This window comes from Gossypium raimondii, chromosome 4, assembly GCF_025698545.1.
Source record: "Gossypium raimondii isolate GPD5lz chromosome 4, ASM2569854v1, whole genome shotgun sequence".
NCBI classification, from domain to species: domain Eukaryota; kingdom Viridiplantae; phylum Streptophyta; class Magnoliopsida; order Malvales; family Malvaceae; genus Gossypium; species Gossypium raimondii.
The window spans coordinates 27,022,953-27,045,718 of NC_068568.1; the positions used below are offsets into that span (position 1 = coordinate 27,022,953).

The 22,766-nt window shown below is 34.0% G+C and overlaps 1 protein-coding gene across 4 annotated transcripts; it reads right to left on the reverse strand.

The window, feature by feature from the left end:
* Positions 1 to 1,989: 1,989 nt before the first annotated feature.
* LOC105782731 (kinesin-like protein KIN-7K, chloroplastic) lies at positions 1,990 to 20,547 on the reverse strand. 4 transcript variants are annotated; one of them, XM_012607676.2, is made up of 24 exons: positions 20,429 to 20,547; positions 19,473 to 19,754; positions 19,289 to 19,386; positions 18,572 to 18,661; positions 17,746 to 17,798; positions 16,617 to 16,682; positions 16,484 to 16,537; positions 16,279 to 16,338; positions 15,850 to 15,928; positions 15,465 to 15,532; positions 15,098 to 15,160; positions 14,807 to 14,911; positions 13,810 to 13,914; positions 13,548 to 13,655; positions 13,202 to 13,348; positions 11,057 to 11,239; positions 10,768 to 10,920; positions 9,692 to 9,922; positions 9,255 to 9,398; positions 9,051 to 9,176; positions 8,898 to 8,948; positions 3,972 to 4,019; positions 3,671 to 3,862; positions 1,990 to 2,990 (listed from the first exon to the last, which is right to left on the reverse strand). In XM_012607676.2, the coding sequence occupies exons 2-24, from the start codon at positions 19,718 to 19,720 to the stop codon at positions 2,469 to 2,471; spliced, it is 2,994 nt and encodes a 997-aa protein (XP_012463130.2). In that variant the 5' UTR covers positions 19,721 to 19,754; positions 20,429 to 20,547; the 3' UTR covers positions 1,990 to 2,468. The 4 variants fall into 4 exon arrangements, with proteins under 4 accessions (XP_012463130.2, XP_012463128.2, XP_012463125.2 ...); XM_012607674.2 differs by having other exon boundaries at positions 20,283 to 20,429; XM_012607671.2 differs by lacking the exon at positions 20,429 to 20,547 and adding an exon at positions 20,183 to 20,368.
* Positions 20,548 to 22,766: the final 2,219 nt, after the last annotated feature.

A 22,766-nucleotide genomic window follows, 5' to 3' on the forward strand; every position in this document is an offset into this window, starting at 1 on the left:
TAAGTTGATAGATTAATGTTCAATTATAAACCATCTAATTCATCAATAAAACTACAAAAAAATGTATAGAAATGGAACCTAGTCCCTACTCACAATCAATGCTACATAACAGGCTTTCTATGCTTCAACTATTACCGCAATTTCAATCCTTTTATAGCTACAATGACAAGCCTAACATATATATAGCTCAACTCAATTGATGGACCTTTGATCAGAAACTGATCAAAAGATTCCTTCGATTGATTACAACTTTCCAGTGAAGTCTTCATCTCTTAATAAGGTACCTTCAATTTGTATGTAGGATCAAAGGCAGTGTTATGGGTAAAATAGAAATCAGGACATTTAAGGAGCTAAGTAGAAAGGTGCATTGACTCTCGTACTTAAATCTTGACTTTATTTGATTCGCTCTTTCTGTTTTTTAGATCATTTGTCAACCTTACAGAAATGTTTTTGGATTTGATTAATGAGTTTCTTATTATTTTTTTCATCATATTTGATCACTTGGTTTGAGACTTGAACTCTCTCCAGAATTTGATTTTTTTCCATTGTGTTGTGTTTTCAAGGTAAGATTCATTTTTCATATAGAATGTAAATGTATCAGTCATTTGATTTTCTCATGGGACTCTGTTTTAGTATTCAAGTTGTTTTCCCTACACTTGTTCAACTCAATTTGATTCTCATGTTTAACACATAAAATTTCATAAATTTCTACTCTTTACTGTCTCGAGAATAGATTAGATTCTTTGGAATAAAACTCATGCCTAGAATACCTGTTTCTTCACCCACTGATGTTGACATTTTGGGCATGTCGCAAGCCTGCAGATTGTTTGTACAGCTCCATTTCTTCATTCTTGTAAAAGCAAGTTTTTGGTAATGTTGGTACAAAAGCAAAAAACAAGAAGAAAAAAGAAAAAAAAAAAAAGGGTTATTGGGTACTTTTTAGTATTGCTATTTATTGAATTCTTCTCTTCTCATGTTCATAGTCTTGTTCTAAGTACATTCTCATTGTAAAATCTTTATTATCATTTGGTTTGAATGTATAGATAAAGAGATACTCAAAAGGTCATTTTGTTTGAATAAATTGGTTTTAGTCATTCAATTGGAGATAGCTTTTCCTATTATCATATACAACTATGCGTTTATAACAAATTTATTCTTATATATATGAAATATCATACATCATTTATATATTTCAATTGCAGCAGACAAATAAAAAAAAAACACATCTCATCTACTCATAGAATATGTTCGTTACAAAAAGAATAAACTTGTTATGTGAATGTATGTTTGGCTAGGTTGACAACTACAACCATCGTAAGAAATTAAAAGAAATGAGAATTATTTACACAATTTAGACTTAATTTATGTTTGTGGATTCTTGCAATCGATAATCAATTCACTAAAAGTATTTGTTCGCTAATAATATTTTAACACATTAAATATGCATTGCGTTTGAAAATAATAAAGTAGGTTATATATTATTTTTCTAATATTATATATATTATGATTTTTATTAAATTATATTAAGAATGTTATTAAAATATATATTATTTTTATTAAATTATATTTAATAATAATTATGTTAAAATATGATTAAATTATTTATTATTAAATATAATTAAATAATAATCTTACTAAAATTTAATAACAATAACAATAATCATTTATCTAACAAAATTTCGCTTAGGGTATTTTGGTCATTTAAGCCTATTTCTTTATGCCATTACAACATCTATTCCATTCAACTAAACATAATAATACTATTACAGTTCTATTCAATTCCATTAAACCAAACAATTGAATTATTATTATAACTCTATTCCATTACGCTTTTATTCCATTCACTCCAACCAAACGTGCCCTAAAGTTTTAGATGTGTAATATGTTTGAATTTTATATTTTAAATATAATTGTAGCTTTGTTATAAATAGTTATGAAAGAATTACAATATATAAAATCAAGTGTTAAAAATAAATATCATAAAGTTAGTTCTGTTAAAGAGTAATTGGAAGTTGATTAATTCAGTCGTAATACATTTCAGTTCAATTAACTTTTGAAGGGTATTAAAAATTCAGTTGGGTATGGCTATTGAACCAACCCGCCATTTGAACGCCCCCTAGCTATCCAAGAAATCCCCCCTTCCATCAAATTTATGTGATGAAAAATAAAACTACAGGTTGAGAGCTTCATTGCTTTCAAAACTATTAATAATGCACAAGTGGAGCTTTTCATATACAATGCCCTAATCAATGGATAAAAAGAAAGGAACCCAAATAAAGTTGAAGAAAAACAAAAACTCGTACGGAATACACAGTGCGTCCCCACCCCCACCCCACCCCACCCCACCCCGATTGTAATACACGAACATTCTCTAGACACTACTCTCCCAAACCAATTTTAGCTGAATCCGAATTATTAAACCCCATCAACAATTGTTCCTGGTTAACTTCAAGCTTACCTTGTTTCTCTTATGTCGATTCTGAAACAACGGCGTCCACTCCATTGGATTTCTTTAATTTGGCAACAAGAACCCACATGTTTGCAAGTTCATTTTCAAGATAAGCTTCCCTTTGCTTAGATTCTTCAACTTTTCTTTGAAGTTCAGCCTCTCTGTGATCCCTCTCTATCAGAGCAGCTTCATATGAAAGCTCCCTCTCTTTACTCATAGCCAGTTCCTTCTTTAGATCCGAGGGTGATCCAAGTTGGTCATGTCGTTTGGTCAGACTCTCTCTTCGGCTGTTCCGTAGAGTACTTGTCCGACGTTGTGTCGGAGAATTCTTTGCTGCTGCCAGTTCTGCAGCTAGTCTCTCATTATGATTCATTAGTTTAGTAACTTCCTCCGACAATGCCTTAAGCTCCACAGCAGCAGCTGAGGCTAGCCCTTTGGCATATGAACTCTCCTCTGCTAGTTTCTGGTTCCGTAGTTCTAAATGCTCTTTGGACTCGGTTAGTTCAACAACTTTCTGCTTCAGTTCTTCAATCTCAGCCACCTGATAGAATAAAACCAGGAATTAGATCTAAAACTGACATTCATATAAGTGAAATCATTAAAAGTACTAATGTTGTGTAAAGCTAAACATTCGTACTAATATCACTGTAATGTATCAACTGGGAAGAAAAACAGTAAGGCAATACATGGTTTGATATAAACTTGTATGTTTGAGATAGCCGGCTTTATCCCAAAAGACATATACGAGACTTTGATTTCAGTAACCATATTTAACTAGCTAATCTAAGATAGAGAAGCATTATCTCCTAAGTACTCTGCATTTCAAGTGTTGCATGAAGAATAGGACAAGGGTGTTCTGTTACAGTGAGAACTGAGAACTCAAATTTAGAAAAATAAGTAGTTTATTTACTTTTCACGATGGAGTACTCTGTAAAATGAAAAAAAAAAAAAATTCTATCAAGCATCAAATTGCTGCCACAAATATAAAGTCGTAGCACATTTCCAAATGAGCTACAAGATTATCTTTGGTTTTCGTTTTGGTTACTCGAGAAAATATAATCTAAGAAAGTAATATCTAGAATATTGCTATTACTGAATGGGGGTAAAGCATTGCAAAAAGTGTGGTATAAAATTGCATGACTTGGCCATTAGAAAACAATGCACACGAGTAAGGTAACATACGAGCAATGAAGGTATCGAGTTTTTAGAAATTAGAAGTACCTGTGCTTTTGTAAGCAAATCTTCATCACTATCTTTTGATGCCGCAGCTTCGTTGTCCATCTGCAGACCTTTCATTTCTCCAAATTGTTGAGAATTAGGAGCAATAGGACTGACATTTTGTGATTCTAGTGCATCAGAGAGCTGCTGCTTTAAGGAGGCAACAGTTTCTTGCAATCCTTCACATTCACAAATCTGAAAAAAAAAAAAGAATCAAGTCAGAACAGGCTCTCAGAGGAGGAAACTTAAAAGGCATGTGAATTGGACAAATATATTTATACATATGCTGCATAGGTATATCTACCTTCAGGTTCAGCTGCTCTTGGATTATTCGATTGTCTGCAGCTTTAACCTGGAAACAGTAATTTATGATAGAATGCTCACTAAGAGAAAATCAGAAAAATCAAAGGGACAACTGACAAAAGGCTGGGAAAGTTTTAATGCATATTATTTCCTTTTTAGAACGTCACTCTAATTCAAATTTATGACTCCTGTATGTTGAGAATCTTTGATTTATTTGACAGCATTGAATAACTACTCTTTAGGGATTATAGTTGATTTTAGAGATTCTAATTAGAGATATTCTTTCCTTACATGATTCAATGCTTCATGTATATATCTCTGTACATATTTCTAAGAAACACATAGTTTTGAATGAGTTTTTCTTCAATATATTAGAGTATTCATCTCTAATTTCATCATGGTATCAGATTTTTTATCAGACTTTTTGGGATAAATTTTTTTTTTATTTTCAAAGTTTGTTTCAAAAACCCTAGAAACTCTAAATTGGTACTTTCCACCCTAGCCTTAATTTTTCTCACTGCCCCCTACCATTGGAGTCGACATCCACTTGCCGGCGAAACCCCGAAATCCAGTGACCAAAAGACCCGCGTGTGGGCCTCACGCACCGTCACAAGCTACTACATCTATGTTTCATGCGCCACGCGTGGCCTTCACCTACTGCCACCGTGTTTTTTCAGACGCCATCACAATACTCTTTGCTCCCTTCCAATCATTCTCCTCCGATTGGTGGTGTATTTTGGCTACGCTTTTTTTGTGTGGGATCTCTTTTGTGTTCTTTTGGGTGGTTTTTGTTATAATTTTCCAAGAAGATTTTTTTTTGGGGATATTAGTTATTTTTTTCAGCATTATGGTTTAGTACAAGAAGCTTGTGATTCCAACTGATAATCCTTCGTTCCAAATTAGTCCGGTGAAGCTTGATGGACATAATTACCTTGCTTGGTCAAGGTCCTGCTAGTTGTTTATCAAGGCTCGTGGCTTGTAGGGATACATCACCAGTACCACGTTGAAACCTGAACTCACTGATTCAACTTTTTAGTCAGTGGGATTCAGCGAACTCTCTTGTTATGGCATGGCTTATCAACTCTATGCAACTCCATATTTTCAAAACTTATTTGTTACTTGATACTGCAGAAAAGATTTGGAATGCTGCTGCTCTCACCTACTCTTATATTGGGAATGATGCGCAAATTTTTTAGATTTATAATAAGGTTCATGGTACAAAACAGGGGAAGCTAACAATTTCTCAATGTTTTGCTGAATTAATCGGCTTGTGGTAGTAACTTGATTATTATCAAGATTTCCAAGCAACTTGTACCAATAATGCCGAAAAATTTCAGAAGATGGTGGCGAAGGTGCACATGTTTTATTTCTTGGCTGGTTTGCATACCGAGTATGATCAAATTCGGGTTCAAGTTCTTGGCAAAACTCCATTCTCTTCTCTCCATGAGGCATACTCTTATGTACAACAGGAGGATAGTCGTCGTGTTGTTATGCTCTATAATCCACCTATTGAGAAAGTTGGTCTCATTGCTAACCAAGATGGTCTATCAGGTAGTAAGTCTGACAAGGATCACTTGACGTGTGACTATTGTGGTAAGCCTCGACACACTAAAGATTCGTACTAGAAGTTACATGGTCACCCCGCTTGAGGTCGTGGTGGAAAGCGATGGGGTAATTCTCGATCTCAAGCAAATTTGCCAAACTCTGTGACAACAGAGGACAAGTCCACTTCTGCTGGGAGTTTTACCTCTTATCTCAATTGGATTTTACCTCGAGTGCTAAGTCTAATCATGCAAAATCAGGTACTGTTTTAATTGCTCCATCTACTTCTGAATCTTGGATTATTGATTCCGTTGTAAATAGACATATGACAGGATCAAACAAAAGTTTATTTAACTATACTACTTGTCCATCTAAAGATAGTGTGCGAATAGTTGATGGCTTCCTTACCTCCGTCTATGGAACAGGTTCTGTTGTTTGTACTTCCAATATCACTTTACCCTCTGTCCTCCATATCCCTAAATTCCTGGTTAACTTTTTATCTGTTAGTACTATCACTAAAGCCTTAAATTGTAAACTTGAATTCTTTAGTACTATCACTAAAGCCTTAAATTGTAAACTTGAATTCTTTCTTGGTCATTGTGTCTTTCAAGACCTCCAGACAGGGAAGACGATTGACAGCGGTAGATTGTGTGATAGCTTATATCTTCTGGATCAATTGTCCAGTATGTCTCAATCCTTATTTGTAGAGAATAAAGATATCAACTGGGAGATAATTTAGTGGCATAGGTGGTTAGGACATCTATCATTTACTGTCCTTGCCAAGATGTTTTCTACTTTATTTTCAAGAACTCAGTTGGATTCTTTAGTTTGCGATGCATGTGAGTTTGCTAAGCATACAAAAAACAGTTATCCTTTACATAATAATAGAAGTATTGTTTCTTTTGAGATTATTCATTCGGATTTTTGGGGTCCTACTCGTCTTACTTCTTTATCTGGTAATTGTTGGTTTGTTACATTTATTGATTGTTGCACTCGAATGACATTGGTTTTTTTATTGAAGTCCAAAAGTGATGTTTTCTCGTGTTTCCGTTCTTTCCATAAATTGATTACTACTCAATTTGATGCTAAGGTTAAGATTTTGCGAATTGATAATGGGACTGAGTATAACTTTAATAATTATTTAGAATCATATAGGATTCTGCATCAGACTAGTTGTCCTAGTACAAGTGCTCAGAATGGTGTTGTCAAAAGGAAAAATCGACATCTTTTAGAGTTTGTTAGATCACTTATGTTCACTATGAACCTCCCAAAGCCTTAATGGGGGGATGCGATTTTGGTTGTTTCTTATCTCATTAATCGGATGCCTCTTCGAGTCCTTGCTTTTAAAAGTCCCATAGAAATCTTACAGGGCAAGATGGATTACTTGGTTTCACCGAAGGTCTTTGGTTGTGTTTGCTTCGTCCATCTTCAACATGGGAGCAAACTGGATCCTCGAGCAATCAAATGTGTTTTCATTGGATACTCTCTCACATAGAAGGGTTACAAATGTTATCATTCGCCATCTAGAAAGTATTATGTAAGTATGGATGTAACAATTCGTGAGGATGAACCCTATTTTTCTTCATCACAACCATCTCTTCAAGGGGAGGTTATTAAAAATGAAGATATGACACCTTACTTTGTTACTCTTTCGAGAGAGAATTTAGTTCTAGTAGAGACTTTGGTTCAAGAGAAGACTAGTGGACGGTTGTTGGATAGACCTGATTTAAGGACATACACTAGAAAAAGCAAGAAAGAAGATGTCATCATACAATCATACAATCTACTCTATTCCTTAACTCTTCACTGTAAGGTGAATCTTCTTTACCTGAATTTGCTACTGATTTAGAATTACCAATATCCCAACGAAAAGGTGTTAGAACTTGCACTTTACATCCTATCTCTGACTCTATCTCTTATGATTCATTATCCCCATCCTATAGAGTTTTTGCTTTATCCTTGTTATCTATGTTTGTTGCACAGGATTGGAAAGAAACTATCACTGATCCAATATGGAAGAAGGCTATGATTGAAGAAATGCAGGCTTTAACAAAAAAATGAGACGTGGGAACCGGTAAATCCTCCTGATGGGCAGAAAATGGTTAGCTGCAAATGGCTGTTTACTATTAAGTATAACGCTGATGGTTCAATTGAAAGACTCAAAGCTAGATTAGTAGCGAAAGGATTCACTCGGACATATAAAGTGGATTATCAAGAAATTATTTGCTCCGGTTGCTAAATTGAACACGATTAGGATCCTTTTATCATGTGCAGCAAATCTCGACTGGGACTTACAGCAATATGATGTAAAGAATGCGCCTTCTTACAAGAAAAATTTTATATGAAAGTTCCTCCAAGATTCGAGGATAAAAATACTCGAGGGAAGGTGAGTAGACTGAAAAAGGCCCTATATGGACTAAAGTAATCTCCTAGAACCTGGTTTGACAAATTTAGTAAGGTCATGGTGTCGTTTGGTTATTGACAAAGTAATGTTGATCATACCCTCTTTATAAAACATCACAAGGGTAAAATTACTCTCCTTATAGTTTATGTTAATGACATAATTATGATAGGAGATGAAGGGGAAGAAATGGCCCGGCTTAAGAAACAAACTTGGGAAAGTTACAATATTTCCTCGGAATAGAAGTGGCCAAATCGAAAGATAGAATCTTTATTTCCCAAAGAAAGCATGTCTTAGATCATCTGATAGAGACTGGCATGTTGGGTTGCAAATCAGCAGAATCACCTATTGAGAGTGTTTGTGAGCTAAAGTTGTTGAACGAAAATGGATCAACCTTATACTATGACAACAAAGCGGCCATTAGCATAGTTCAAAATCCAATGCAACACGATAGGACCAAGCACATCAGAATAGATCACCATTTTATCGGAAAAAGTAGCCAGTGGTGTCTTAAATCTATCTTATCTAGCATCCGAAAAACAATTGGCTAATATTTTTACTAAAGGGCTCAACTGTAAGACTTATCATAATCTTTCTTTGCAAGTTGGGCATGTGAGACATCTATGCACCAACTTGAGGGGGAGTGTTGAGAATTTTGATTTATTTGTCAGCATTGAATAGCTAATCTTTAGGGATTATAGCTGATTTTTAGAGATTCTAATTAGAGATATTTTTTCCTTGCATGATTCAATGCTTCATGTATATATATTTGTACATATTTCAAAGAAAAACATAATTTTGAGTGAGTTTTTCCTCAATATATTAGAGTATTCATCTCTCATTTCATCACCTATGTAGGAATTTGAGGTAATGGACCATGCCCTCAATTTTGGTTACTAGAATGGCATCATATAACCTGATTTACTTGGGTACGTAAATTGCCCTTAGTAATACATGGAACAATATACACAGAAAATCGATTACCTCAAGTTCAAAGGATTTCTCATTTAATTGCGCCACCAATTCAGCAACGGACTGTAGCATTCAAAGAAAAAAAAATGCGTAAGATGGAGTCGCAGGATGGTGTTGCAGGAGAGACAAATGGCGTAGAGAACCAGTAAGAAAAGCTGAACTTACTAGAGATATTTCTGATTTCTCCATCTTGTTGGGTGAAGCCAAGATGGATTCAGCAATTTGCTTTTCTAACAAAGCAATTTGTTCATTCTTCCCCCTTATTTCATCACTCAACTTTTTCATCTCAACCTTAAATACAGAATAGACAACATAATTCAGCATTTAGTTAGAGTATAAAGCAAATAACATGAATGAGACAGTGTTTACTTGAATCTGTTGCTCATTCTGGGGGTTTCTCATAGCCTCCTCAGACAAACGCTTTAAGGCACTTGAATGAAGTGCTACCTCTCCAGACAAAATCTTCTGCTGCTCCCTTAGTAGATCTATCTGATCAATTGCTTTTAAGCTAGTCTGGAACAAATAAGGCATTAAAATTTACTTGCTGAACTATGAACAGTACACTCCTCAAATTAAAAATTAAATGAATGAATAAGGCACAGAGAGTTGGAAAATTAACAGTACTTAGATAACATTCCTAAAAATTGAGAGTATGCCGTAAGACATTTGAGTTGTTTAATGAAGTTGGAGCATGAAAGAGATGAATTAAAAACTAATACACTTCATGAAATTATGCAGAACAGAAAAGAAAAAAAAAGGACATTTGCATAAAAAATAAAAAAGGAAAGGACAAAACATTTGCATACCAAAGGTGTCTCTTGTCCAAGGAAATTGTCCTCCGGAGCTTCTCTATCATGTCTAGCATCTGATAGAAGATCCATGGGTGGAGAACTTCCTGTAACTATGGATTGGGAAAGCCTAGATTCCGCATGGAAGTTACTGCTTCCTGCTTGAGGAGTAGAAGGTGTACTATTGGATTTAATTCCACTTGACATATCGCTGGCACTCGTCAATGTCCCTGTACCAGAATCTCGTTTCTGGACAAGAATCATAAAATAATATGAGCTACTAAGGAGGAATAAGATTTAACCATAGTTGACTTAAAATCTATTAATGTAACTGACACCAACTAGCTTGGTGTCTATGTTTGCATTGGCTGATTTATTAGCCAGTTTAGAAATAAAAGAAACTGCATTTGCCATATAGCATCTAGACTAAGTTTCTTCTAGCTATTTTCTTCCAATGCAATATTATAGGTGGTTATCAATTTTGATATTTTAGGATTCAGAGAAAGATGTAATTGCCAGATTTTTAACTGGTAATTCTTGAATAGATTAATCTTACGAACTCCACAATAGAGAAGTGCAAAGCAATTATCTCTACAAGGCAATATATAAACCTTGATGAGGAAAAAGAAAATGCAGCACAGAAGTAAGAATTTGAACGTCAAATTTGGGGGTTTTTTTATTTTTGTTGGGCTACCATTTTGTGGAAGTTCGTTCATAACTGCTAATTAATAAAAGATTTTATGGCTTTCAGAAAAAAAGAAAAAAAAAAAAGCAGTTGAGCTATTTTATAATCTTCATAAGTATACAATCCTAAGCAATTACTTCTTGACAACTATTGCATTTAGTAAATCTCCTATGATAATGAACCACAAGCCAACAGGTACCATTACAAAAGTAAGACTCTTTCAGATTATTTGTTTTGGTGTGCTGAATAGCAGAAACAAATGTAAGATCAGATGGAGAAAGAATATTCATCAACTAATCTATCATAGCTGCTTTATCAAGACCAACCCCAAAAGTGGTATTCTTGAAGAAAAATAATAAACATAGACTATAAGGGAACATAGAGAGCTAAAAGACTAGAATAAACATACTCGGAGCTTAAGCCAGTTCAGCAAACCGTGCTTCCGGGTTTTCTTCTCCTCTTTAACTGTATCTTCTCCAGCATTCTCTTCGAGGGAAACATACAACTCAACATTCTCCTCATCCAGGATCAAGTCCCGCCTTCTATGTGGTAGATATGCAAGCTAGGCATGGACACAAGTAACTATAATTAAAGACAATCAAATTAAACAAAATGGAAGTCTTAGCGAGTAAAAACAACTCCAGGCACGTAGTATAACATAACAGCAAGTATCTGAAGTAAAAGATCAACCATGATACCTCTTCTTCTCCAAATGAATGTCTCCTCCTTAGACCAGGGCGCTGGGGAAATCTTGATGATTGTGAAGCTTTTGTGGAGACAAGGATCAATTTTGTCAATCGTTGTATTCTGCTCAATAAAGCCGCTTTCGCTTCTTCTTCTTGCTCCAACCTTGATTGCAACTTGACTTGACCATCTTCCAGCTTTAAAGATAAGAATAAAGGAATTGTCAAAGTCAAGAGGTGATTCATCTCTCTTTTCACCTTTGAGATAAAATTAGCAACTATAATTCAAAACCATTCACATCAACTATATTATCCTGATACCAAGTGATTAAAGTGAGACATGAAAATGACGAATAAAACCATAAAAAATACTTCAAGTAAAAAGGCAATACAAGGGAGAAGGGAAATAAATTCAACATGATACCAAGGATATCCTTACACCGTACACTGCTTATGCCAAGAATATGAAATGTACACTGCTTTTGAGTTGAAATCTAATCTAAACCAATCTAAACTAACATGTCAGGATACCAAAAGATAGCTTAATTGAGGGATTTGTTAGAGATGATTCTGGCTTAAGTTTACTTTCCCCTAAAATTCCTCATCAGCATCCAATCTCAAATCTTCAACATGGAGTGCAGTATATAGGAAGGTTGGCAATAAAAAAAGAAATTTTCTGTTCTTTAGGATATTATTATTTTCTCTTTCTACCACAAGCACCTAGAACTAGTATGTTCTTCCCCCCATGTCTCTACTCTAAGGTCACCAAAAGGTTCAAGAACCATGGAGGATGTGTTAATAAAATAACCACAAATTGACAACCAAGGAAGAAGTTCAAAATGTCTGGCAACAAGGTTTATTTTATAGAAATCATAGGAAAGCCTGCTGAAGATAAACCCTGCAGTGAGAGAGCCTTCTTTAATTTACTCTGCCCATACATTTTGAGGAAATTCAGGCAATTTGGTTGAGTAATTTCTATGCGGTCATACTCACTTAAGTGAAATGAGTTTACACTGCCTATCAAGACTATGCATGAAGAATGGGATCCAGCTAATGGGTATGGGTCAAACTACTTTTTGTATCATTGGAACTGCTTAAAAGGGTTACCATAAATCAGCTAGATCAAAAAGACGGATCATTGAGTAAAAAGGTTACTCGGTAGAAAATCCTATCCACATGAATGGTAATCTACTTGTAAGTAGAATGGTCAATGGCTGTTTAGCATTGGATAATATTTTGCTCGACAGAATCATCCACACTGATGAGCAGCTAGATCAAAAAGATGGATCATTAAACAAAAGGTTACTCGTAGAAAATCCTATTCACATGAATGGGTATGGGTCAAACTACTTTTTGTATCATTGGAACTGCTTAAAAGGACTACCATAAATCAGCTAGATCAAAAAGATGGATCATTGAGCAAAAGGCTACCTGGTAGAAAATCCTATCCACATGAATGGTAGTCTGCTTGGAAGTAGAATGGTCAATGGCTGCCAAGCATTGGATAATATTTTGCCAGACAGAATCATCCACATTGACAAACAGCTAGATCAAAAAGATGGATCATTGAGCATAAGGTTACTTGGTAGAAAATCCTATCCACGTGAATGGGTATGAGTCAAACTACATTTTGTATCATTGGAACTGCTTTTAAAAGGGTTGCCATAAATCAGCTAGACCGAAAAGATGGATCATTGAGCAAAAGGTTACTCAGTAGAAATTCCTATCCAAATGACTGGTAGTCTACTTGGAAGTAAAATGGTCAATGGCAGTTTAAGCATTAGATAATATTTTGCTAGACAGAATCATCCACATTGATGAGCAGCAGAAACTGTATTATCATAGACTAATAACCCGCATACCCCACCCCCAACACATACATACACAAAATAAGAATACAGAATCAGTTAAGCGAGGACACAAGTACAACCAAAATATGTTTAAATATTAAGCACATGCTACCACAAGGAGTCAGCATTTTTGTACTACTGCCTACCTCTCTATTAGCTGAAATCACCTAGTTAGAAAGATGATACACATATCATGGTCTATAAATGAAAAGGTAGCAACATTTCCCCATAGACTAGATTGACAATTAGATCAAAATACAATTAAACATTAAAAACTTCAGCTATTGTAGTCAAAGCAGCACAAATGTACCTTCTGCTTTAAGAGTACAATGTCATCTTCACCAATATCTTTTAGTTGAGGAATTGATACAATGCCCCGCTTCAATTGTTCCAACTCTTCCTTCAAGGAGCGTATCTCATTTTGGTATTTTTTGATAAGTGATTTCTCATCAATAATCTGAATTTTGACAAAGTAAATAACAAAACTGAAAAAGTTAATATTCAAATAAATGTATTTGCATGGGTGCATGTGTGCACAAACGTACATTTGTGTCTAGCACATGATACAATACATACACCTATAGCATAAAGACAAACCTGCGCAAGCAATACACATGCTAGTATATTCAGTAAGTTTGCAAATACAAAAACCATACCTTGTTTTGTGCAGCTTGGATTTCAATGTGCTTAGCACGGTGAGCGAATTTCAGTGTATTGTGTGTCTCTTCTGTGTTACTTGATGAAGGGGTGACAGTGCAAATGAGCTGAAATTTTAGACAGAAGAAAATTAATAAAACCAAGACCTATAAGCAAGTATTACCTTTTTAGAGAAGAGAATGACACTACATTTTTCAATTATCTTTTTGTTGACCTAGACATATGACATGTTTTTCAAGAAAGGTATCCAATTATGCTTACAGATACACGCCCATGACCACTTAAGGAAGACTGAAGCAGCCTAGTCAGCTTAGAATCCCTATATGGTATATGAGTGGCTCTCCCATCAGTCAATTTAGATATAACCTACAAAATGAAGTCATATGCTCAGCAAGGTTTATCCTATAGAAATATATTGATAATACTATTGACAAATGCGCATAGGACCAGAAAAAATTGTTATTTTCAATAAAGATCACATGAACACCAAAATAATTATTTATTTAGAGAGGGAGAATAAGTTATGAAACTATTCGATACATATGTTTACGTTATTAGATTTCAAAACACAGTAAGTGTCACCAATTATAAGAACAAATTACTATCATGTGCTCTAAAATATCTTATGCAATTAACATACCTCAAAATGTTAAAGAATACACCTTAAAGCCACCCTTATCCAAGTAAAATTTCAGAACTGTATAACAATCAAAATATATTTAGCCCAGTCACGTAGCATTTTCTCTTAGTATTTTCTTTACTGGTCATAAAATACCAGAAAACAAAATGAAGTGTACTTGACAGTAGATACAGAAGCATGAGTTTAACTGTGCATTAGGTTGAAATATCTGATTACTACAGACTTGTCTTAACAATTTAAGAAACTAATATCTCAGCAAGCACATCTTTGAAGAAGAAATTTAAGATCGTGAAACATATTATACTAAATTCAATCAATAGTTACATGATAAATTAGGAAAACTTTTGGTGTCTCCCTTTCAATTTCAACAATATTTTACAGAAGTGAGAATAAATATCAAATAGGAAGTTGGCTTAATGCTATGCTAGTCGGCTATAGTTATTCGCTGCAGGCACTTGTTAAAGTTACCATAGAATTTAAATCAAGTAACCAAGTATATACCCAGACATAGTGCACTCAAACACACCAGAAATAGACTATATAAGAACTGATGACTTAGAGATTAAAGAGAAAGAACTTAATTGCAGACCAGAACAGAAATGGCAAATTTTGACTCACAGTTCCTAGTGTTAGCAAACTTTTATTGATATAAGATCCCTCTTTTCGTCTAACGCCAGTTGTTTCAGCCTTTGAGCTCTCAGAACCAGCCAGATCAATGAGGTTCTGCACGTATATGTAAAACATGAAAATATGGAAAACTTGAAATATAAAGTATTAGCCCCTTCAAAAAACAGGAAAGACGATAAACATATATAAATAACATGCCAAATAAAAATAAGAAAAAGAACTAAAAACATAAATAACCAAAAAAAAACCTAAAACTAGTCCAAGACAGGCTGTAGAATTTACCAGCTGTGAGAGATTTACTGCTTCACCTTCACTACTTTCACCACATGAACTGCTCTCTATTGTCTGGAGATAAGTTGGTCACAGGAAATAATCAGATGTGGCAGTGAAATTGGGAACATGTAGATGACCATCAACTAACCATCCAAAACCAGAACAATTGCAAACGTGAATACATATTTGACATGTAAGAGAAAATCCACATTTCAAAACAGGGAATCAACATTATTCTCGCAAATTCTTGGATATAAAGATTGCAGTTAATACCACTTAAAATAGTATCAGCTAACATATTTTTATCTTAATGTGGTAAAACTAAAAATAGGGGTATTGGAAACTCCTAAAAGATGCAGAGTAATAGAACGTATACCAGTGTAAATATTGTATGGCTCCTGCTGCTGAGTAAATTGAAGTTTGTTGATCCAACATGTCTGTGTTCTGTTTTAAAAGAGTGAAATCCATTCACATAATATGAAAATTTTTCATTACTGCTAGCAGGAAACTGACCCTAGTTCAAATAAGGAACATTGACAAGGCATGCAATGAAGAGAGCATCCACACAGAAACACACATCTAATTGTCTGCAAACTATTTAGTCATTTTATCCAACTGAAAAATAGATTATAGTGTCAGTTTTGATAACATAATGATCTGAAGCTTGGTTTTGTAGAAGCTCTCTACAAAATCTTCCAATTCAATTTTGGACAACTTGTCTCTGGAATCTGGATATTGAAAGTCAAGTCAACATGCTTTACCTTCCCCAGCCGCTATAAGAGAGAGGGCATGAGCAGGGGATAGTACAACTTCTTCCTTTACTCCTTCAACAAAGGTTCCCTACAGCCATAAACCAAGCAAACAATAAAACACACTTCCAAACAAACAAGAAACACAAGGCATACCGATGATAAAAACTAAGTTGCATATACCCAATCACTGAAAAATATTTTGGCTTATGTGATTATTTAGGAAGCCAAAATAAATGTTTAATTTTTTAGGTAATATTATCTCATAAATTTTGTTCAAGTTAAACTACTATACTGATAAGGGTTAAAGATAACTGCTCACCATTTTCTTTTGGAGTAGCATTTAACTTTACCTAGTTACTAGGTATGAGGCCTAATCTAGTCCATATATATTACCTGTGAACCATCAAGTGAGAGATTTAATAAGTGAGAAGCAAGTACCTGAGCATCTTCTCTAATTCTCAAATTTTGTCCAGCTGGATTTAATAAGTCATTAACAACCTAAAATGAAAAAAAAAAATCTTGAAGAGCAGTGATATCATATAAAAGCAAATGCATATTTGAAGGTAGTTTAACTAAGTTTTCTAATGAGAAAAAGATTGCCAAGCTAGAGAGAAAACAAACTAATAAAAGAAAGAAAGCTCACTTCATTATAGATCTCCAGGTATGAAACACGGAGAAGAAACTCCCGATTTGGTGTCTAGAGCATAAGGAGCTCATTAGTATCCATAAAAAGTAGAAAAATAGAAACTACATAAGTCAACATCTCATGTGAGTACCTCCTGAATAATACTAAAAGCATCTTTTACCGCCAATGGTATGATTCCAGGGGACCTCTGATCACCCTGCCATTTCAGCAATTAAGAACAAATTATTTGCATTTTAAAATATAAAACATAGATTATACGGAACACTAATTCCAGACCAAAGCATACCATCTATTATAATGTTGCATGTAGATATTGCACAATTTTGTTTAAAAGAATCCGTGCTTGAAGTTTTAAAGATTTTGCATATACTCCACAAAAAAAACATGATTATTTGGTTTAGAGTTTCCATTTGCAGATATATTTGACAGATATGATGATGAATGGTAATAAACCATACACCTTAATATCACGTAATTACTGTCCTTGCTAAAAGCAGTATATGTTATATATAGGAACTAAAAGCCAACATACAATGTTTTTTATTATATAGTTTAGAACAAACTAGAGTAACACACTTCTAAAAAAATGGAATTTGCAAAGATAGAAATAAAGTAGCTAGACTCAAATGTGAAGGAAATCAAATTTATAAACTCTAGTAGAAGAAGAGCAGGAAATTGTTGCTTTAGTTCAAAAATACTGCTACTTCTAACCTTGTCACAAGTGGAAAATGCAAAAATTAAATAGATTTGACTTAAAGAATGATTTCGACACTTGCTGCACTAACTTAAATAACAAGTATATTTCTCCAAAAATGGAATTTGGAAAGCTAGTAAGACCTAGGCACAAATGTGGAAGCAAATTAACATGACATTGGTAAAAATCGAGATACTGTTGCTTTAGTTAAAAAATTAATGCTACTTCTGAGCTTTAGATATAGAATTAAATAGATTTTGTTTAAAGAGCAAATAATTCCAATACTTGTTGCACTTACTTATAAGGTTAAATAACCAACACACAATCCCTTCTAGCTCCTATATAAACAAATAATCATCAATCCTATTCCCTACATCCCAATCTGACAAGCTTAGAGTAGTCAATAAACCAATTATTCATTAATGTATAATAGCAAAAGAATCGAACATTTGGTCTCTATAACGCAAATTAAATGACAGATTTAGATGAAATTAAAATAGGAGACACCACCCTACAGTGTAGAACATACAAAGATAAGGAAAAGAAGTAGCAAATTATTTCTTACATGCATTGTATGAGTCTTCCCGCTACTTGTCACGCCATAAGCAAAAATGGTGCCTGTGGACAGAATTTAACACTTTAAGGTAGAGGAACAAGCTTTTGAGGAGATACAAATTAAATGCGTAGCATTCAATATCAACCCACAATTTCTGATGCAAAACTGTGAGTACTTCTTCAGAGAAGGCAAGGTAGATTCTCGCCTGAAACAATAGTTACCAAGGAAGCTTAGGATACCTCAGTAACAAATCTATTGGTTCCAGAAATCTAAACTGAGTGTTCCTAGATTAAAATAGTCTTCCTACAGAGTGATTATGAGGTAGAGTCCTGAAAAGGACCAATTAACAATTAGATCTCGGTCCTGTGCTATGAACACTATAAATAACAATCACTAACAAAGTCCATATCCAAAAGCACTCTGAAAACCTTAAGAACCTACTCAAACTAACTTCTAAGCAAAATCACCAGATTCATTCCTCTTAGCAACAAGCCTTGGCAATATCCTTGAATTTCATTATATATCCTGTAAGAGCAACCAAACCTGACATAAAACAAACATTAGCAGATCCAAAGCCGGTAACAGCCTTGTCTAGTCCAACTATCATGGATAAGTACATTCACGCATTCATAAATCCATCAGCCCATGTTGCATGAAAATAGCAAAACTATTTATCTCAAAGTAGCCTTAACATGTGTTTAATAGGTGGTCATGGACTAATCTCAATTCTTAACTTTCTAAAAAAAGTAAAAGCAACAACAAAAAAACAAAGGCACTGTTTATCAAATAGTGTAAGAGCCAAATTTAGCTATGAAGTGGGTTCTTCACATCATACCATTGATGCCTTCCATGGCACCACTGACAACATGCTGGGCAGCAACATCATAAACATGGCGTGTGGTAGTTGTTGGGCCAAACACTCGATCTAGAAGCATAAGAAACAATCAATTAAGTGAGATCTAGAAAGCTTAAGAATTTTAGACAATAAAAGAGATAAAGGCAAACTAGATAATATACACTATGCCAAATGCCTCTAATAAAAATGACAGAGAAAAGTAATTTGTTTTATTAAATTTATATAGAAAACAGATAACCGATACTTCTCAAAGTTCATCCAGTACCTAGTGCTATTTCACACAGACATAAAAAGCAAATCAGAACTTAAAAAGTTTCTGCAAATAACAAAAAATGACAAACTGAAACACCATCAACAAAAAAAAGGTCATTCACATATTAAACATCAAGAAGAGAAATGTTTCAAGAAGAAAACATAAGAATTAGAATCCTCAGAAGCTGCCTTAAAGGCTAAGGAACAGAAAGTTTTAAGGTTTACAAATATTGTGAAAGCAAATACCGATGTTTTGAAGATATGCTTTGAATATCTCCAGTTCTTTGGCACTGGAATGCCCTCAATATATATTTATTCGACATTTTTCATTAGTTGGCGTCTAAAAAACATAACTCCGAGTAAAATTAAAGGTATCTTCAATAGAGTGCATGAAAAACATGAAATTGAAAGAAAAAGATCACTTGACATAATATAAAAACTAACCATATGCATAAGCTATCGATGGATTATGTTCATTTCTCACAATAGTCTCCCCATCTGCATACCAAGCAATCTCCTCACCAAGACGAATTTCCCTTGGACTACATCCACAAACGCCAATCAAAGCCTTCATCAAACAAATACATAGAACAAAATTCCCAAAAAGCAGGGGAAAATAATAATATACCTGAGAGGACGAAACCGAACGGTGACAGTGACATTCTCCGTGGATCGGTCGGCATCCACATGCAAGTTCTCAGAGTAAAAACACTGCGGCTTGCTTCGAGCCGATGACGATGCCGGTGAGCTCTGGCAATCGATAGATGTTTCTGGAAAGTGTTTGGATGATGAAGTTGTTGAAGACGAAGGTGAATTTACAGCTTTTGAGTTGCTTGAACCTAATTTCTTCGATTTCGATCCTCTTCTCGAAGACATTTTCACCTCACCAAAAAATTCTCCGTTCTACACACTTAACAAAAAGAAAAAGCAACTCGAAATTAGAAAATATGAAATTCAAGCAAAAAAGGTAGAAACTAGTTTCGGAAATCGCTACATTGTTACAAAATCGATTTACAGCAGCAGAAATTTGAAGCAATTCCAAGGTTCTTGACTTTCCTAAAGTAATCAAACTGTTAATGAAAAAAAATCAACTTTCTCCGTCAATTTTTTAGACAAATTCAGTTGACTTTTACAACTCAGAAGAAGAAAAAAGGAAATCAACTTCCTTTTATATCCTCTATTTTCTCTATCATCCAACACAAAAACAGTACAATTGAAAAAAAGAAAAAGAAAAACGCAGGAAAGTTTTTATCAAAAAACTAAAATCTATTTTTCAAAAATATAGAAAGAAAAAAATCATCTCTTCAGTCCAAACAAAATGACAATAAGAAAACTTACCTTTGCAGAATCAGAGAAGCATTGTCGATTAAAAAAAACTATATAGAATCTATAGATCTAACAGTTAGGAGAAAAAAGTTGAGAGAAAAAGAAAGATTACAAGTTTTTCCATATAGAGTAAAAGAAAAACATCATCACTCATCAGTACGTGAGTAAAAGAAATAGAAGAGAAATACGCCTTCTTTTTTCTTTAACTTTTCTTTAATTCGTCAATAATTTTAGTAGGAATATAGCTTTTTTGCTTGCCTTGGAAGCGATGCCACTCATCAAAGCCCCAATGGCAAACGGCAATTTTCAGTCCCCAATTTTTTTAGAGGAAAAAGTAAATTAAAAATAAATAAATGGGTGGTGATGTGTAATTTTTGCTTTTTGCTTGATGATTGAATTTATTTTATTTTCTTTCTTTCTTTTCTTATTTTAGCGCGAAATGAGTAATGAGTTTAGAAGACACGATCACGAGAGTCGCGTGAGAATGAGGCAAGTAAGAGAGGAGAGGTGAGACAAATGATGGGGCCCAGTTTTGCATTAGTACACGTGTCTGAACCTGCGAATTATTTTAGATTAGCATAAGATGAAATGAGACAAATTTTTGTTAAAAAGAAGAAAATGCCGTACTTCTGTTTTTCTACAAAAGTCAAAACTCTAAATTAAATGCGAGTTTAGATGGGTGGTGCGTTTATCTACGGTGAGTATAAAAATAGCAGTTGCGATGAGATTAGATACTGTAACGTGAGATAAAAAATAAGCTAAACGCACCGCACCCAATCGCTCATCCAAACCCACCCTAAATTAAATCATATTATGTTCAACACACAAAAAACCATTAGACTCTTTTAGCACTCATACCTCGAAATATATATTTTTAAATTAAATATTTAATTAAATTCCTTTTTGGTATTATTTAATATTCTTTTCTTGAATGCAATTTTAAATATTTGATAGAGATATTGATTTCTAACTAAATTAATTGAATCAAGTTTGGTAAAGTTTTCTCCAAGGTTTTCATTTTTTCCATTAAAAAATGAACTCAATACCTCTAAAACCATTCATTATTAAAATAAAAGGCATGAGCTTTCTTCTTTTTCTTAACATGTCCTCTTTTGTTAGATTTAGAAAACAAAAAATTGATAGATTGTTCTTTGTTTGGTTGAGGGAATAGTAATACGTTATAGTCCAATTCAACAAGTCCACCACTAAATTAATGTTTGGTTGGTTATAATGGCCTATTACAACTATGTTTATTTGGAGAAAAAGCTGCATAGTCATTCTCTTACATTACCACTAATAGGAATTTAACTCGATAGAAATGGGACGAAATGTTGTGACTGGAACTATCATCATTCTCCTCTGTCTCACTATAACTTCCTTTCCTTTCCATCTCTACCAAGGGTATCAGTCCTCTTTTTTTTAAACACTTACCTTTTTTTTTTCTCCTTTGGTTGTAGAGAAAACCTACTCAGTCGATTGAAGTCATCATCCTCCACTCTTTTTTATTTTTCTTTTTCGTTTCCTCGGTCGATATTGTGAGAGCTTTATTCTTTTTCTTTTCCTCGATTTCTCTATGTCTTGGTGTCAGCTATTACCTTTTCTTTTTTTCTTTTTCTCAGGTACAAAAGAAACAATGGCTATTTATAATTTTATCTTCTTTTTTTTTTTGTAATGGGTGATGGTTTTTGAAGTTCCTGGTTATGGAATCTTCTTCTTCTTCTTCTTCTTCTTCTTCTTCTTCTTCTTCTTCTTCTTCTTCTTCTTCTTCTTCTTCTTCTTCTTCTTCTTCTTCTTCTTCTAAGTTTCCTTTTACTTTTTATGTTTTTTGGGGAGTTCTTTACTCTCCTGCTTCCATGGAAGATGGTAGATTGCTGAGGTTGACTTATTTTCCACATATAGAGATTTGAGGGTTTTTTACTGATATAGGTTAAAAAAATAGTACAGAAATAGGTCGTCAGAAAGATTATTTACGAAAATGGTACATTTTTTGTATTGGCGCCTATCTCAGGCGCCAATGAATTAAAAAATATTAATTTTTTTTCTAATGGCGTCTATCTAATAGGCGCCAATGTATATTTTATATTAATTTTTTAATAAAATATAATTAATTTTTTTTCCCGGGTCAGTAAATGACCCGGTATAATACAAAGTAGTGGCGCCTATCTCAGAGGCGCCAATGGTGGTGCCTATCTGACAGACGCCATTAGTGGTGCCATGTTGAGAGGCGCCAATGGTCTTATTTTTCCCTATATATACCCCCGAAACACAGACATAATTTTTAGCAGAGGAACGAAAATATACCCTTAGAACCACACCATCAAACCATCAATTTTAGGGGGTTTTGTAATATAAACAACCTTATATTTATGTAATGAATTTTGTTGGCATTTTATTTATCAGATGGAGATAATTTTTTTGCGTTTGCAATTTAAATAGTCAACTGTGTATTTATATAATGACTTTTTGCCTTTTATGTAAATAAAATTGTATGGTTTTTTTTTTATTTTGCAATTTCAAATTGTTCCATAACTGCAACAAATTGTAGACAAATTTGTTATTAACTGTGCAGTTCATTTGGATGTCGTATTCTGTTCCA